The 18156-nt window shown below is 40.0% G+C and overlaps 1 protein-coding gene across 1 annotated transcript in view; it reads left to right on the plus strand.

Moving 5' to 3' along the window:
* The window catches only part of PHEX (phosphate regulating endopeptidase X-linked), a 198071-nt gene that overhangs the window by 125105 nt on the left and 54810 nt on the right, over positions 1-18156 (plus strand). The window contains exons 13-14 of the mRNA XM_059910108.1: positions 7499-7576; positions 16634-16737. Of these exons, the coding sequence (XP_059766091.1) occupies positions 7499-7576; positions 16634-16737 (182 nt within the window). The remainder of the gene's footprint in view (positions 1-7498; positions 7577-16633; positions 16738-18156) is intronic.

Genomic DNA, 18156 nt, shown 5'->3' on the forward strand with positions numbered 1-18156 from the left:
TAACCAATCTTTAAATCAGTTTGGTCATCTGTGTAAAAATTACATGTTGTTTCAGCGCTCACAGCCAAATAAAGCAGAATTATGTTTGGTTCTGTTCTTCCCACCAGCACTATCAAGTTGTAGTGTACCTTGTGGAAAATTCTGGGAAGGAGGGGTGACTTGAGAGTTTAAATCATGTTGTGTTTTAAGTTTTCAGTGTTCCTTGTTTTTCTAGTTCATTTGTGATAGTTTTTCTCTCTCTCTCAAAGTAATAATCTTTACTTCATGAACTGTCTGTTGTCTCCACAGAAATTGTGATTTTTAAAGTTCTAGCCCTAAGACTTTAGGGCAAGGAATAAACCCCCAAGTGACTAAGATTTGTTGCATGTACATGTTAGTAATAGCAAAGAGCGAAATAAAAACAAATATAAAACTTAATAGCTAAGCCATGCACACACACGCACACACCCCAGCCTGTTCAGCGTGGATCACTTTAGCAAGCGCTGTTGAGCACTTACTGTGTGCTAGACCCTGTGCCATTAATTGAGGCAACTCAATGAACAACCTACCCTCAGTGAATTATGTGTCAGCCCAGGAAACTGTGGCTCTTGAGCCATATTTAGCATGCTGCCTGTTTTTGTATGGCCGCCAAGCTAAGCAAGGATTTTACATCTTAAAATTGTTTTAAAAAGTCAAAAGAAGAGGAATATATCATGTTACATAAAAGTGATATGAGATTCAAATCTCAGTAGTGTCTGTAAATAAAGTTTTATTGGCATACAGCCACAGCCATTCATTTACGTGGTGTCCACGGCTGCTCTCCCAGGTACAATGCAGAGTTGAATAGTTGTGACAGAGACCATATGGCCTGCAGAGCTGAAAATATTTACCATCTGGCCCTTTACAGAAAAAGGTTATTAACCCCTGATCTAGGTAATCCAAGTTATCCTTTCCCAATTCCTTTGTTATCCAAATACTTCTTTCAGCTCTCTATTTCACTGCATTGGTATTAGAAGTAATTTTATCCACATTTTACAGATGAGGAAACTGAGGAACAGAGAGGTTCAGATAATTAGGATACTGCTCATACTTTGTAGTAGCGATTATGGCAAGTTGTCCTAGAATGTTTTTCTTCAGTCTTTTAATATAAATACAGTGAGGCCATGGATCGTCTTATATATTTTTATATTTCTTTAGCACTGAGGAGAGTCCTGAGCCTCAAGGTCATTCTCAATAAGTATTTGTTGTTTGATTGAAATAGCTTATATTAAAAAATACAGTTTTGGTTGCTGTCACGAGTCAGTCCCGGGACTTCCCTGGCGGTGCAGTGGTTAAGAATCTGCCTGCCAATGCAGGGGACATGGGTTTGCTACCTGGTCTGGGAAGATCCCACATGCTGTGGAGCAATGAAGCCTGTGTGTCACAACTACTGAGCCTGCACTCTAGAGCCTGCGAGCCACGACTACTGAGCCTGCGCGCCACAACTGCTGAAACCCATGTGCTCTAGGGCCCATGTGCCACAACTACTGAGCCCACGTGCTGCAACTACTGAAGCCCGGGCGCCTAGGGCCTGTGCTCTACAGCAAGAGAAGCCACCGCAATGAGAAGCCTGCGCACCACAACGAAGAGTAGCCCCCGCTCGCAGCAACTAGAGAAAGCCCATGCGCAGCAATGAAGACTCAACACAACAAAGAAAAAAAAAAGTCAGTCCCAATGGATTTTTTAAACAGATTTTATTTATTTATTTATTTATTATTTTTGGCTGTGTCGAATCTTAGTTGTGGCCTGTGGGATCTTTTTGTTGTGGTGCGTGGGCTTCTCTCTAGTTGTGGCCTGCGGGCTCCAGAGTGCTTTGCCTCTGTAGTTGAGGCCCGTGGGCTCTCTAGTTGCTCTCTAGTGTGCGGGCTCGGTAGTTGTGGCTGTCAGGCTTAGTTGCCTCGTAGCATGTAGGATCTTAGTTCCCTGACCAGGGATCCAACCTGTGTCCCCTGCATTGGAACGTGGATTCTTAACCACTGGACCACCAGGGAAGTCCCAGTCCCACTGGATTTTAAACATTGCTCCATTCTCCAGAAAGTTCCCTAGGTTCTCAGAAAGTCTCTCTCTTTTTTCCCTCATGTTATCTCTTTTGGTAAGATCAGTTTATATGGAAATGTGCCTTGACGGGAGCAGCATTGAATGATGTTCTTGGTCATGTGTTAGACTATAACCTTTTATATTTTCTGATACTATTCTTGACATTGATCAGAATGGGTCTATCAAGTAAATTACTCATTACATGAATCAATATTTATTGAGCATTGATCACTTGCTATGTGCCCGGCACTGTATTCCATGTGGGGAACACAATGGGGATTAAGTGGAATAGGCCATTAGCTTGATTTGAGTAGTATCAGAAAGAAGGTTCTGACAGCTACAGAAACCTTCCTTATAATTTGATTTATCCCTTTGGTTAATGAACTACTCTTTTAAATACAGATATTTCTCCAGAGTTAATACATTAGATTGCTATTAGTCACTCACATCTTATAAATTAGTTTGAGGCCCCAATGACAGCTAATAGGTTAGCTGCCGTGAGGGGATAGCAGTTTTGATGGATGAGGAGGGAAGGGGGAGATGACTTTGGGGCACAGTGTATTGCCAAGGAAAGGCCAATTTTGGGTATGATCAGAGAGCAAGTGGTATGAACACACAGGGCCTGCTAGGTACTGGGAGGAACGGATACAGGCAAGAGAAAGGAAGGGAAAGCAGAAACCAAGATGGTGAATGCTAAAGGCAACCTTTTCTTTGATCTTTGCTAAGATCAGCTTTCATAGTGTTTCTTGTGTCCATTTTCTGAGGTGTGCAAACAGCGGCCCTCAGAAGAGTCCTCAGACTTTTGGGGGGAAATGAATAGCCTGGGTTCTCTTGGCTCATGCTTTGAGTCTGGCTTTGCTCAGGAAATCTTCCACCGTGCTCCAAGCATCTCATGGGCACATCTGTCTCCCCACTGATCACAGGGTTGCTTCAACAGCCTTCCTCTCTCACTACGTTGTGTGGCCCCCTGAAACTTGACCTGTGACTAAAAAGAGTGACATTATTCCCCAGGGGAGTTCAGGTATTTGGTTAAGGATGTAATCTGGCCTGGGTTCCCCTAAGAGACCCTCCACGTAGGTACAGAACAGTGTTACTCCAGATCCTTGGAAGAAGTCATGTTTCTACTTTCTCTGTATAATCTACAGCCAACATTTATTCATCATGTACTCTGGACCAAGGCATAAAAAAGTGCTTTGTGTGCAATGTCATCGTGAATCCTTGCAGACAACCCAGTGAAGTATAGGTACTATTTTTTTTTCCCTCAGGCTATATGTGATGAAAAGGAGATCATGTTAGGATTACATTCAGCTACAGCTAGTAGAAAACATTATATATAATGCCTCAGACAAATAGGGATTTATTTTCCTCATGTCATAGAGGGGGAAGGGAGGCAGTTCATGCCTGATATGGTGGGCTCCAGATGGCACCAACTCTTCATTCCACCCTCTTTAGCATGTCGATTTCTTCCTCTTGTTTGTTACCCTGTGATTACAAGATGGCTGCCCTATCTCTGCCATTGCATCAGCATTGCAGGAAGGAGGAAGAGGAAAGACTAAAGTAGTGGTTCTTACCCAGCAGGCAATTTTGCCCCTAGGGGACATTTGGCAATGTCTGAAGACATTTTTGGTTGTCACGAGTTGTGAGGTGGTGTTGCTAGTGGCATCTAGTATGTAGAAACCAAAGATGCTTCTAAACATCCTACAGGCTACAGGACAGCTCCCACAGTAGGAATTACCTGGCCCCAAATGTCAATATTGCTAAGGTTGAGAAACCGTGGACTGCAGGCAGAGGGCACATGCCAGCGGAGTCTTCGTCTTTTAAAACAGATTCCTGGGAGTGCAACAAGGACTTTTGGTTATATGTCATTGGTCAAAATCTCATCCCATAGCCAACTGTAACTGCAAACGAAGTTGGGTGATGCAGCTATTTTTTGTTGGGTCCAGTGTCATCCTGAGAAGAACTGGGGTCTGATAGTAAGGAAGGGAAAAGAATGTGGATATTGGTTATATAATAGGCAGTATTTGCTTCAGAAAAGTTAAGTACTTTGCTCAGGGTCACACAGGTAGTGAAGATCATTTGAGCCTCCTTTATTGAGGAAGAAGGTCCAGCTGTCATGTGCAGCCCTTTCTGGAGGTCTTTGTGAATAAGGGAAAGAAATGCATGTAATGGTTATGGAAAGCTCTGGAGTTTTTGATCAGCCATAAGCAGACTGGGAAATATTTCTTGCAGGATATAGCATGCAGTCTGTTTTTTATTTATCCCACTGTTCTCTCAGTGTTTGCAGTGGAACTTGCCTTTCCTTCTTGTCCTTATAACCCATGGAGTAATTGATTTCAGGCCTGCTTCACTAATGCTTTTCCCTTCACAAGCCATCAAGCTATTGGTGCTTCATTTCTTCCATTCTGAAAAAATTAAAAAGTGATGTGATCATTATTTGCTTTAAAGGGTATATATCAGAGTTTATTCAGGAAAATGGGTGCCCTTCTAAGCGTGTCAAGCGGAAAGATGTTTAATATGGGGATTTGGAGGCTTATGCAATCATCAGGAGGGCTGGGGAGTGAAGGGCAGAGCCTGCCAATGGTCTCTGCTGCCCGCACACGAAAGGGCTCTTCTCAGGAGAATGCTTGGAAGCTGCTGGCAAAGCGCTTTATCTGCTGTCTGCAGATGCCCGTGTGCCTGCCCATAGCTACCAGCAGCGAGTGAATAAATAGTGTCTCCTCCTCTACTTTTCCAGTCTCCTGTGAGTGCTTCTCATTCACAGAGTCTAACCTGCAGTCATGTCCCATGGGGTTTTGGGAGATGTAGTTCTGAGGCTTCTCAGGGAAGAATGTAGAACGGGGTTGGGTGGGATGATGTGGAAGTGACAACAGACTGTCTGGCAGAAGGAGCATTTGGGTTTGAATAGAGGCATAACAACACAGCACATTTTTGGGGAAGAAGAGTATTCTTTCCAGATGTTGGCAGTGTTGCTACTAGTATTATTTATCTTTGTGTTCTTAGATGAATAGAGATTCTTTGTATCACCATTCTGGCTCTCTTCAAGTCATGGTGTTGCTAAATAAATAATAAAGGATTCAGTGACCTGCATATACAGTGCAGAAGGTAATATACTCTGTGCAGCTCTGTAGTGCAGTGGGGGGCCCCAGAGCGTGAGGTTTGAAAAACAATCCATAATTCACCAGCATGCTCTGGAAAGACCAGTGTTCAGAAAACAATTGTGGATGACTCAGCTTGTATATTTCTTTATTTTTTTTGAGACTATCTGGAGCTCTTTATTTGTTATGGTTATGTATATGACTTGTGGTGAGCTGATAAAGTATAGTGAGGAATTAAATACGAGGGAAGTACCAGAACAATCTCGGAACAAGGTAACCTGTAGACATATGATGTATTGTTTGATGTTGGGGGCGAGTTGTAACCTCTGGTTATCTGCTCTCTGGGTCATATCAGGCTTTCAGTGTAACTCACAGGGTTTTGAAGGCAAAATTTGATCTGTGCTATATTTGAGTCTCTGGAACAGCAAAACCCATTATGACTGTGTCCTGCGGCACTTGTAAAATCCTCTCTGAGTCTTGAGTTTCAAGTTTCTGCTGATATTTAATATTTGAATTATCTCAAGGCAGATAAGGAAAACATACTATCTTATTCTATTTATTTCTTGAGTGAAGAAAATTGAAAGGGACTGAAGGAAAAAACTCATTACTAAGAGCAGTGTGCAAAGGTCACTGGTTTTTGCTTTGCTGGAATAAAACCGATGTGTTGGGGGTTGCCTGGTGTCTTATGTTGGGTCTTCTTGAGGCAGAGCTGGAGATGAGGATTCGTGTGCAAGTGATTTATGATTTATTCAGCAAGTGCTCCCAGGAGAAACCAGCAAGGGAATGAGGGAAGCCAGACTGGGAAGGGTGAGAGATGGACCAGGGTGCCGTTTCAGGGGAAGTCTCAGATAGCCTGATCCTGTGGGGAACTCCAGAGGGCAAATTATACCTCACCCTGTGTCCTGAATTGAAGCAAAGGAGCTGGACTTTCATATTCCTGCTACAGGCTGTCATTGGCTAAGGGCTGCTGGGATGGCAGTGGAGATGGGGGCCCAAGGTAGATAAACTCCCAGGAGGAAACTGTTTTGAGTGCAGGCAAGGTGTCCTAGTAGCCCTAGGGCAGGCCTTCAGTCTCAGGTGCTGGCCATTAGAAAGGAAAAAGAACATAGAAGCTGGGGAGGGATATGCTGAGGTGATAAAAGGGATCCCAGGGGATCTGGGCAGAGGCCTGACAGGGTACTTACTCTTTGAGTAAGCTGTTCTTTTGTTTTTGTGAAACCCTGAATCTGGGGAGAGGAGAGAGACAAAATTTCTTGAGAGCAAGGGTTGGCAAACCTTTTCTTTAAAATGCTAGAGAGTAAATATTTGAGGTTTTGTGAGCCAAAGGGTTTCTGTCCCAACTATTTAACTCTGCCATTGTCGTGCAAAAGCAGCCATAGATTACATGTAAATGAGTGGGCGTGGCTGTGTTCCAATGAAACTTTATTTATAGAAACAGATTTGGGGTGGGGAGCCGGGGCAGAGAGTAGCTTTGGCCCATAGGCCATAGTTTGCCAGTCACTGCTGTGGAGGCTCCTTGTATGTGCCTATTTTTCCTTTATCCATTCCCTATAAACTGTAAAACAGGGAATAAGTAGTATGTCTATCAAAAGGATGGTTGTGATGCATCTTAAATTAGTCTGGACTCTCGGCCTCCAATTTTTCTGGCATCCTGGCCATCATTCACGGAGTTGCACAGATAATTTCGCTGGAGGGTAACTCATCTCATTTTATTCCTGCTAAAAATATTTAGTTCTCTCTTGTCTGTAAAACAAAATATAGACTCTTAGCATGGCATTCAGGAATCCCTGTGATCTGGCCAAAGCTGGCTTTCTTGCATGGTTTTCTGTGTCCACCCCTCGTGCTTTCTTCTCCAGCTACAGGAAACTACTCACCATCTCTCTGACGAGCTCTTTGTTTTTCGTCTCCCTGACTTTGCCCCTGCTGTTTGCTCTCCTGGAATGTCCTTCCTCTCAGCTCTGCATTTTGAAATCCCATCCATTCTCTAAGACTCAGTTTGGTCACCTTCTCCATTAAGCATTTTCCCCATGAGGAAATAATCTCTGCTATGGACTTTGATAACAATATTGTCTATAAATAAAATTATTTATAGACAATATTGTCTATATCTAAACCTTTATTTATCTTGTATTATATAGTTATTTGCTACATTCACTATGCTTTTAGTATGCTGAGGGCAGGGACTAACTTAGATTTTTTTTTTTCTTTTTTGCCCTTCACAGTCAGTTACATATAGTAGATATTCAGTAAACAGAGTTTTCAGATGAAGGCTGCATTCCTGTGTCCTTTGATTATTAATGACTTAAGTGCTGAAACTCTGACATCATTTTTCTTTTTCTTTTTTATAGGCAAGAGCTGTTTTGGCAAAAGTTGGCTATCCTGAATTTATAATGAATGATACTCATGTTAATGAAGACCTCAAGGCAGTAAGTGCTAAATTTACTGTATTTTTTTGGGGGGCAAGTTTTACTGGCCTCGGCCTTTCAGCTAACCCAAGTCCAGGCAGTTAAATCTGGTGGTGCCAAAAAGCACCAACTTTTGATTCATTCCTTGGCTAGATATCAGCCTCATTATGCCAGGCATATCACAAGATTTAGAGCAGATTCAAAATAAAGGAAGTGTCAGAAAGAATGTGTAGCTGAGTGGGTACCATAAAGCAAATGGACTTGGATTTGGTCTACTTTGATCATAAAGGAAAGAATTAAGCAAACTGAGTATTTTACAATTAGTGAGCATGTTCTAACGGTGAATGTATGATGTTTGTTGTTAAACAGTCTTTATGTGCTTCATTCATATTAAATGACTAGTAATAAATCTTGCCTGTTGGAAGTTAACTTCATTAAACTTTATGAGTGTTTTGGCAAACTAAGTGCATATACATATGACTCTATAATTTATTGTGAGTTGGATTGTATATTTGCAGTAAGTTACTGATGGAGGAATAGTAATTCTTTTTTATTCCAGTATTTTGGGACATATATTTTCCAGTAGATACATTCATTCCAGGCCTTTCTAATCATAACCACTGTTATTTTCCTTCCTACAGATAGTTCTGGTAAAGAACTTTTCTTCCTCACAAAAACCCCTGTTTTTATCATTCACTAGATTTTCTTGAAAAAGTAGTTTTTTGGAATTCATTAAATAACAGTGGTTCTGAGGTATAGCTCTTTCCTGAAACTGTGATTTAATAAGTTGCATATCTGTAAGCAATCCTAGCTTTATAGATGAACACTGGAATTTTATAAGATTATTCAAAAGTGAGTGAAAGCATTAATTAGAAAGTTTCTCAGTTGGGCTCCAAGATATAGCCTTCCAAAGTATTGATCCAGTTGCTGTGGAGGAAAATAATTGTGCTTCACAGTATCCCAAAGCTCAGACAGCCCATCTCATTATACATTGTTTTGATCCTGAAAAATCTCACTATTAGCATGATAATTAAAGATACTGACACATTTGCCACGTTCACGTACATTACCTTTTAAGCCCCACACTGATCCTGTGAAATAGATGGTGTTTATCCCCATCTCCCAGAAAAGGACATAGAGACTCAAAGAAGTTAGGTGATTTCCTCAGTGCCATGCCAAGCGTCAGAGCCAGGACTGAAATCTGGGCCCAGGAAGCTCTACTTGTAATCAGAGAAGGGGTTTTGTAGGGTTCTTGTCAGGCAGCTCTGCTGGAGGAACAGAGGAGTGAGTCGAAGAGTGGGTGGGAACTGCTTTCCCAGAGCTGGTTGGGATGGGATGAGTGAAGAGAAGGGAGGTCATACTGTTAAGTGACGAAGAAGTGATTCTTCCTCTTCCACTTGCTAGTTGTTTGATCTTGTGCAGGTTATTTTACTTCAGTTAGCATGCCTTTGATTATCTGGATACTGGAGATAATAATAACCAAGTCTTAGTATTTTTGAGAAGATTAAATGAGATTATGTAAATGTAAAAGCACCTAGCATAATGTGTGGCACATAAGTCGTCTCCCCATAAATGATAGCTATAACTTTGTTTATCAGTATGAGAACTATTGCTGCTAAGAAGGGCATCACCAGGGCACAAAGTACCTCAGCAGTAGAACCTGGATAATTACATGTGATTGGCAGATACTTGAAGAATGCAGGCGAGAATTTGAGAGGCAGTTTGGTGTAGTGGTTATGAACATGGACCCTGGAATCAAAGTGTCTGGAATTAAATCCCCATTCTGCCATTTCCTAGCTGTGCAACCTAGGGTAGGTTATGCCACCTCTCTGTGCCTCAGTTTCTTCATATCAAAATGGAGATAGTAATAATCCCTCCCTTATAGGGCTGCTATGAGGATCAGATAAGTTAACATATTTAAAGTATGTAGAATTGACCCTGGCACAGAGTAAGCACACTGTTAAGTGTTAGTTATGGCTTCTTCAGTTTTTCACTTATGATAGTAAATTATTTTGGTTTGGAAAGGTCATTACGAATTAACACATGCAGTATCCATGTGCCTGAAATTGATTTAAGAGGCTCTACAGATGGAACAGTCTCAGGCCTTAATCAAATAAGATAGCATTCAGGGCTCACTCACGGTGTTTAGTTGATCAGGTTTTGTTGGCAGTCTGCTGCTGTTTAAAGTGAATGCCCCAAATTTAAGGATTCAATAAATGTAGTATCTTTTGTGAAAAGAAACCAGACGCCAAACAGGATGCAGTGTTAGGTGTATTTCCTCATGTCTCCAGGGCCTGAACTGAAGCCATTATATACCAAAATTTTTAAGTACTTTTGAGAAGAAATGGCTTTCACCCAACTCATTGCCGAAGCAGACACAATTACACCCAAGAGTTTCTAACAGTTTAAAAAAGACGGTGAAAAAATCCAAATACATGAAGTAAAAATACATTCATGATCAGAAACTGATAGAGGAAACGAATAAAACCCAACTGGAAAATAGGTAAAGGATGCTTGATGTGATAGTAATAGTGTCACCGAGGCTAATAGCAAAAGGACTAAAGTATTGCTGATACACAGTGGGACTGTGTTTTCAGTTTTGAGGAATATGTAGATAAGGACTACTGTTGGGCTTATGAGAAATTTCTGGTAATACAAGCTCTGAACATGACAGGCTGTTGCAAATGAAAAACAGCTTACTTTATTTGATGCAGGTGAAGGTGATTCATCAGGTACAAACACAAAAGGAAAGAGGATAGAGATTGGGAAATGGATTAGATGAAGGTCAAGGGAAAGGCTGAAAACTCAAGTTGGGCTCATATGGAGATAAGAGCAAATGGAAAAGAACTTAGAGGCAGATATAAAGAATTAGAAAAAAAATTTTTTTTTCTCTTCTGAGGATGACAGGGTAAACTGAGATACCCAGCAAAATATTGCTGAACAACAGTCTTTCTGTAGTCCTTGAAAAGAACAAGAAAAAGGATGTGCCCTTTATGTGAGCCCCCAGTAGCATGCAGGAAAGCCTACTAGTTAGCCTAAAAAGATAGGCATCAGTCCACGTTCAGATAAACCTTATAAGGTGTACCTGTACTGCTCTTTGATGGAGACAGATGCAAGAGTGAGTTGATACCAATTTTGGGAAGATTTCTGTATCAGCCAGGAAAGCCAAACCACATCAGGTATTTCAAAGAGAGGAGATATAATACAGGAAATAGGTTGGAATGCAAAAATCAGGAAGGCGAGGTAAACCAGAGATTAATAACTTTTTTAGGAAGCAGTTACCACCCCTGTGTCTAGGGACACAAAAGGGAGGAGGTGGTGGTACCATTGCTTTCGAGAGCAGATGAGGAACTGCCACTCCAGAGCAGAGCTGGGGCTGTGGAAGAGGGACTGAAGATTCTTCCAGAGTCATTGTCGGAAGAAGAAAGAGGAGAGAGAGGGAATGAAAGAGAAAAAACACAGCATCCTTTCCCCTCCTGCCACCTGCTGATTTCCACCAGTGCCTCCTATTGGCAGGAAGCCGACTGCAGTGGAGCCTGGGAAACGTGGTTTTCAGATTCACAGCCTAGCATTACATTAGAGAACGGAGTAAAAGGGTGGGCACGTATCTGAGAGACAGTAGGTAAATACTTGACCCCATTCAGCACGTCTCTCATTGTGAAAACCAATGGAAAATTGCAGTAGGAGCTAAAGTCAGAATCACAGCTGGCCTCCATTTACTTAGGAGAACTGGATGTGGGTAATTTTTCAGAGAAGATCAATGTTTCTGGTGAGTGATACATACATCAACATAAATATGCACGTGGAGATACGTAGATAATATGTGAACCCACATAATATTCTTTGGGGTGGGTCTTGGTCTGCTCTTGCTAGTGGAACACTTGTGTGTTTATGTGTGTATATGATTTTTGTGTGCATAATGACAGAGAGTGCTGCTGCCACTATGCAAGAGTGAGGTGATATTTAGGTGGAATGCTCCAGAAAAACAGGTTGTTAAAATATTGAAATAATTCTGTACTACTTGGTAAAAAAACAAAATGAAACAATGCCGCCAGCTCTCTTAAGTGATCTCTGACCCCCCCATGACCATGGAGAGGCAAGAGTGGGCACTGGAGCGAGGTGCACTGATGCCCACCGGCCTTCTAGCCGGTCCTCCGTAACTCCTGCACACGGGGAGTCCCATCTTCGTGTTCCCCTGGCCGCAGCAGACCAAGACCTCCCCTTACCCCCCGTGGTGGCAGCGGGGCATCTGGTTCCTGGTTGGTGTGCTAGTTGGTGCTCCCTCAGAGTCACCCTTATGTGAATGCCTGTGGGAACTGTATCTTCCACAGTGTCCTGTATACTTAGGTTGTTAAACATTTTGAACACCACCCCGTATGTAGGTGTGTATATATGTATACATACATACTACTTACAGCGAAGCCATCTAAACACAGCAATCTTGCGTATTACTTTGCTATTTATATATTTATTTTATTTAAATACTTTTTTTTTTTTTTTTTTTTAATTTTTGGCTGCGTTGGGTCTTCGCCGCTGCGCACGGGCCCCCTCCAGTTGCAGCCAGCACTGTTCGTTGAGGTGCGCGGGCCTCTCGCCGTGGCAGCGTCACTTGTTGCGGAGCACGAGCTCCAGGCGAGTGGCCCTCAGTAGCTGTGGCTCATGGGCACTAGAGCGCAGGCTCAGTAGTTGTGGCGCACGGGCTCAGCCCCTCCGTGGCACGTGAGATCCTCCTGGACCAGGCCCTAACCCCCCTCCCCCCCCGCGCCCCGCCCCCCCCCACCCCCCCCACCCCACCGCACTGGCAGGCAGACTCCCAGCCACTGAGCCACCAGGGAAGTCCGACTTTGCTATTTAAATAAGGGAAAACATAATTCTAAAATCTGGATTACATTGAGTATTCAGAGTTCTTTGGGTGCCTAAAATAAAATCTTTCTTAGAGGTATTTGGATATATTGCTGAGTATGTTTAAATGGATTTAACTTAAAAAGTGTTCTAGAATCTATACTTCCTATTGGCTTATGTAGTATCTTATCAGCTTGTATTTACTGGTCCTACAGAGAAGCTGAACACATTTCCTTGTTCTGCCCTTATTATGTGTTCCTCACCTTTGGGGAGGGTAATAGCTTTATTCTTCCATTTAGTCTGTTGCATTTGTGCTAGGCATCTAGGATAGGATTTCCACAAAGAGAAAGTCAGATTCCCCTAAATTTTATGATCTGGACAGCTATTCTTAGGAAATGACACGGGAGCCCCAATTAATTCCCCAAAGGTCACTCAATTGAAAAGTCAGGAGGTGGAAGTGATTGAAAGTCATTATCAACTTGACCTAGATTTTCACCAGTAACTGAAAGGACAAGAGACTTTTGAGCCAATTATTGTCGCTTTCAGAGTTTAAACATTTTTTTTTTGAAGATTACAAGTGGTTCTAAAATATTCATGCACATTCATTCTTGTTGCTATCTCTACAACAAGCAGAACTTTCCCAGTGGTTGCTAGGTTTCATAGTTTTTTCTCACTCAAGGCCCTATTGAAATATTTGAAATTATCAAAGTATTATCACATGGTGGAAAATTTGAAAAATAGAGAAAAGGAATGAAAAAGTCCCTGAATATTGGTACTTGAACATAATAGTATGTACTTTTGTTTTAGTGTATTATTTTATCTTTCTATTTTTGTATAGCTGTAATTGATGCTTATATATAATTTTGTATACTGACCTTTACAGTTAACATATTGTTTTGTCCTTGTCTTCCATAGCCTTCATTACCATTATTTTAACAGCTGTCTGATATTAAGTAAACTGTGCCCTGATTTATTTAATCACTGCTTCTCCTCCCACTCGTAATTCTTACCTTCTCCTCCTCCTTCCTTGTACTCTCTCTGTTGAATCACCAGTTTTCTTATTAGGACCAATGAATATAACACTGAAGTGGGAGCCTAATGATTTGGACTGCGTGACTTGGCCAGGTTCCGTAATCTCTCCATCGTTGTTTCCCATCTGTCATATGGGAGTAACAGCGGCTGGCCGTTCCTTACTCCCAAACACTTAACCTGTCTTACAGGAAAAAGTAAAAGTTGTCCCCTATTACCTGTGATGTCCATTAAATAAATGGAATAGATTAACTGAACCAGGCTAAGAAATAGAAAATATGCTCAGTTTAATAATTAAAACAATTTAAAATTTATCCTTCTAAATATAGGTAAGATGTTGGCAAATTTGTAATCACTTGCCTCTGAGTTTTGCTGCCCACGATCATTTTCATGGCTATGGTAGGACCATATTTATGTAAAGTATTTTTAGACTTGGAACTCTTCTTCTTTAGGAAATTTTTGGGTAGTTTTCCATTTAATGTCTGTAGAACAACCTGAATGTCAAGTTTTTGTTTTCGAATGGAACAGGAAAGTAACACTATTAGCAGACTCTTCTAAAAGTAACAACTGACCCCATTGATAGTACAAAAAAAGTTAATATTTTTTTTAACATCTTTATTGGAGTATAATTGCTTTACAATGGTGTGTTAGTTTCTGCTGTATAACAAAGCGAATCAGCTATACATATACATATATCCCCATATCCCCTCCCTCTTGCATCTCCCTCCCACCCTCCCTTATCCCACCCCTCTAGGTGGTCACAAAGCACCGAGCTGATCTCCCTGTGCTATGCAGCTGCTTCCCACTAGCTATCTATTTTACATTTGGTAGTGTATATATGTCCATGCCACTCTCTCATTTCGTCCCAGCTTACCCTTCCCCCTCCCCGTGTCAAGTCCATTCTCTACGTCTGCATCTAAAAAAAGTTAATATTTTTGAAGGAAATTCCTTTGGGAGAACTTTCCGGAGCACGCTCTGAACCCAAGAACGTATCTGAATTTTCTGTCAGTTACAATCATATTCTGAAAGTTCTGGCAGAGCTGTCTTCGGAACAAAAGCTGAAAAAAGGTTGAACACTGGACACATCTTTAAACTGTGTGATCCGGGAACGCATTAGAATTGCTAGTTAGGGTTGCTTCTTAAAACAAGGAGCTTACTCTGTTTCTTCTGAGGCTGAGTATAAACATCTATCTAAAATACAATCGATTGTAAGATTTCTTTTCATTATGAAGCATCTCAGACATTGGAAAAGTATGTAAAATCCTATTTTGAACACCTCTAGCTTTAACAGATATTAAACATATTGCCATATTAGCTGTATACATGTACACACACATTTTAAATGAATAAAGCAGATACATTGGAAATTCTTTGTGTAGTCCTCCTTGACCTAATGTCCTTCTTCCCTGCCTATCTCTTTCCCTAGATACGCTCTCTTGAATTCAGTGTTTCTCATTCCCATGCATTTCTTTATGCTTCTGCTACATAGGTATGTGCCCATAAACAGCATGTAGTATTGTTTTATAAGTTTTAAAATTTTAAATTCTCTAATACGTACAACTTGTCTTATTTACTCAGCATTGCTTTTGAGATTATTTCATGTTCACACATACAGACCATTTGTTTAGACTTCTGTGTGGTTTTCCATTATGTGATTATACCACGATTTATTCATCAGCCACCTCTAAGAGGATTGAGGGAGGGACAGTTTGAAGTCTTATCTCTGTAACTTGTTGGCCAAGTAGAACACCAAACATGCCAGGAATTGATACTTTCATTCCTGCCTTTCTCTCTGTGCCATTAATTATTTTATTCTTTTCTTTATATTTTGGCCTGGTCCCCTGGAAAGATTGCTAAGATGAGTCATTAACAGAAGTTACTCTGCAGACAAAATGAGTACCCATGATATGTTAGGGAAGAGATAAACCTGAGCCAGACACTGGCCAACAAATAGGCTGCTGTCAAGTCTGTAACTGTCAAGTTGTGTATATTCATTCATATCTGTAATGTGATGCCTGTGGGTCTCATAAACCTTCATTTGCCATATTTTAATTTTTGCTTTTAAAAGAGTATCATGGCTTAAATTTACAAAAATATTACAGCTAATAAGAATATGATTACTCTTGGTTACTTGCTTATTCAAATGTGTATTTTTCTTATTTTATTTGTCACAGTAATATATTTTAAAACCAAAGCATTAGGGATCACTACAAACCACTGCTTTTACTGTTACATGGATATTATTTACAATATTTAGGTTAAGTACTGCTACTTTTGTAGGTAGAGTGCCTGTAGAATTAAAACTGTCTGCCATTCTCCTTCCAAAAAAAAGAAAAGGAACTCAAGAATCAATTATGTCTTTCTCCCTATTTTAATAGACAACACTGTTGTGAGCCATCAACTTCCTTTTTTTCCACGCGAGCTATAATCTATGATTTGCCTCTGTAATTTCATGAATCTTTAGTGACCAGAGCATTTTTTGAGCGTTGATAGATAATTTCAATTAATAATCAAACTATTCTAGTGACTCCATTGTGCTTAGGGTAGAAAATAAGTCTGAATCACTTTCATTTTTTTTCCCTTCATGAACAAATACTGATTACAGTAAATTAGATTTTAACATTTGACTAAATCATCATCTGTGAACTAAACGAGGTTTCAGCTGAATAAACTGAAAGTTTATATTCTGAACTTTCTGAACTATTAGAACTATTAGAAGAACTATTCTGAATAGAACTAGTTCTGTTCAGTTCTAGAAAGAACTAGTTCTTTCTATTCTGAAAGAACTATTCTGAACTATTAGAAGAACCTATGTGACAAATAAATAAAGTACACATTTTTAGAAAAGATCAAGGACTCATGTGGGCGAAGAAATTTCAAACCTAAGATAATATGTTCTGTAAAGGCTAAAGTAGATTTTTCAGTTATAAAGCAAATGAAATGCATTGTAAATTACTGCAGCTTCTCGTTTTTTACTGTCATCCAGAAATGACCATATTGATTTTTGAGCTTTTTATTTTACAAGAAAATCACTGAGATTAAATTTCATGGCTTTGTGAAGACTGGGTTAACCGGTGATGGCTGAGAGATGATGTGAGGAGTGCAGCGTCTCTGCTGCTCGCTCATTTGTGCGCTGAAGTCTTTTTTTTTCAGAGCCATCTTTTATCTGCACTTAGAACAGTGATGGTTGTGGTTTGTTTTATTCAGATCAAGTTTTCAGAATCTGACTACTTCGGCAACGTCCTGCAAACCCGCAAGTATTTAGCACAGACTGATTTCTTCTGGCTGAGAAAAGCTGTTCCAAAAACAGAGTGAGTAAGAAAAATAAAAAAAAGAAAGAAAGAAAGAAAAAAAAAAGTGAAATAGATAAATATGTTGGTGGGAAGTGGAGTTTCTTTAGAGCAAACTTTGTAATTCCCCTCAAGTCAGAGTAGCTGGCTCGCCAGTTATTTTTGTTTGGCAAAATTTGTGTTATGTTTTGGCAACTCTTATTTCTGATATTATATGAATCAGTTGTTCAATCTAATTATGACTACCCTACTCCTAGCATCAACACATATAAAAAGAAGGCTTATTAAGATGCAAATGCTCAAATCATTTCTAGATCTTGTTATGAATATATATATAAGCAAATTTCTCTAGAATTTCACACTCAGGCAGAAACTTTTGAATATCTTAAAAACCAAATATTTAAAAAGTAAAGTATGATTACAAATGTAGAAGTAATTGTATACAGGCATACCTCATTTTATTGCACTTGGCTGTATTGAACTTGGCAGACAGTGCGTTTTTTACAAATTGAAGGTTTGTGGCAACACTGTGTTGTCAGATGATGGTTAGCATTTTTTAGAGATAAAGTATTTTAAAATTAAGGTATATACATTTTTTTAGCTATAATGCCATTGCACACTTAACAGACTACCATATAGTATAAACATAACTTTTATATGCCTGGGAAACCAAAAAATTTGTGATATTTGCTTTATTATGGTGGTCTGGAACTGAACCTACAATCTCCGAGGTATGCCTGTGATTATGAAGTAACTATAGGATCTTTGTTGAGGTAATGCGTGTCAAAGAACTGATAGCTCTATTATTTTCCTTCAGTAGCAGTTATGATTTATATCCCTCTTCTCAGCAAGCGGTAAGAACTTTTCCTACAGGTAGGGAAGTTTCACTAGGAACTATTGGGGTCAGGGCCACTCATGATTTTCTTCCCTAGCAAAGTGTGAATGATGATGATGATAGCAACTAAAAATTATTATGTGTTTATAATGTTCCAGGAAGTGACTTACATATTTTAATTCATTTTATCCTCTAGTCAGTTCTGTGAGGTATAGGTACTATTTATTATCCCCGTTTTACAAAATGAACAAGAGGCTTACAACTGAGAAATTCTTCAGCTCAGGTTTAGATTACTTTGTGTTCTGCCTGCTGGTATTACTCTGTTCTGCTATGACCCAATTCTCCAGGGTTGTTTTCTCTCTCTTCTCCGGATTGGATTATTTCTATTGATCCATCTTCAAATTCACCAGTTCTTTCTTCTGTATTCTCAGATTTGCTGGTGACTCATCAATACAATTTTCATTTTGATTATTGCCCTTTTCAACTCCTGAAGTTCCATTTGTTTTTTTGTAATAGTTTCTATTTCTTTGTTACGACTCTTTGTTGTCATCATATTCTCCATTAATTGTTTGAATACAGTTTATTTTAATTCTTTGAACTAATTT

The sequence above is a fragment of the Balaenoptera ricei genome, chromosome X (genome assembly GCF_028023285.1).
Source record: "Balaenoptera ricei isolate mBalRic1 chromosome X, mBalRic1.hap2, whole genome shotgun sequence".
Classification (NCBI taxonomy): Eukaryota; Metazoa; Chordata; class Mammalia; order Artiodactyla; family Balaenopteridae; genus Balaenoptera; species Balaenoptera ricei.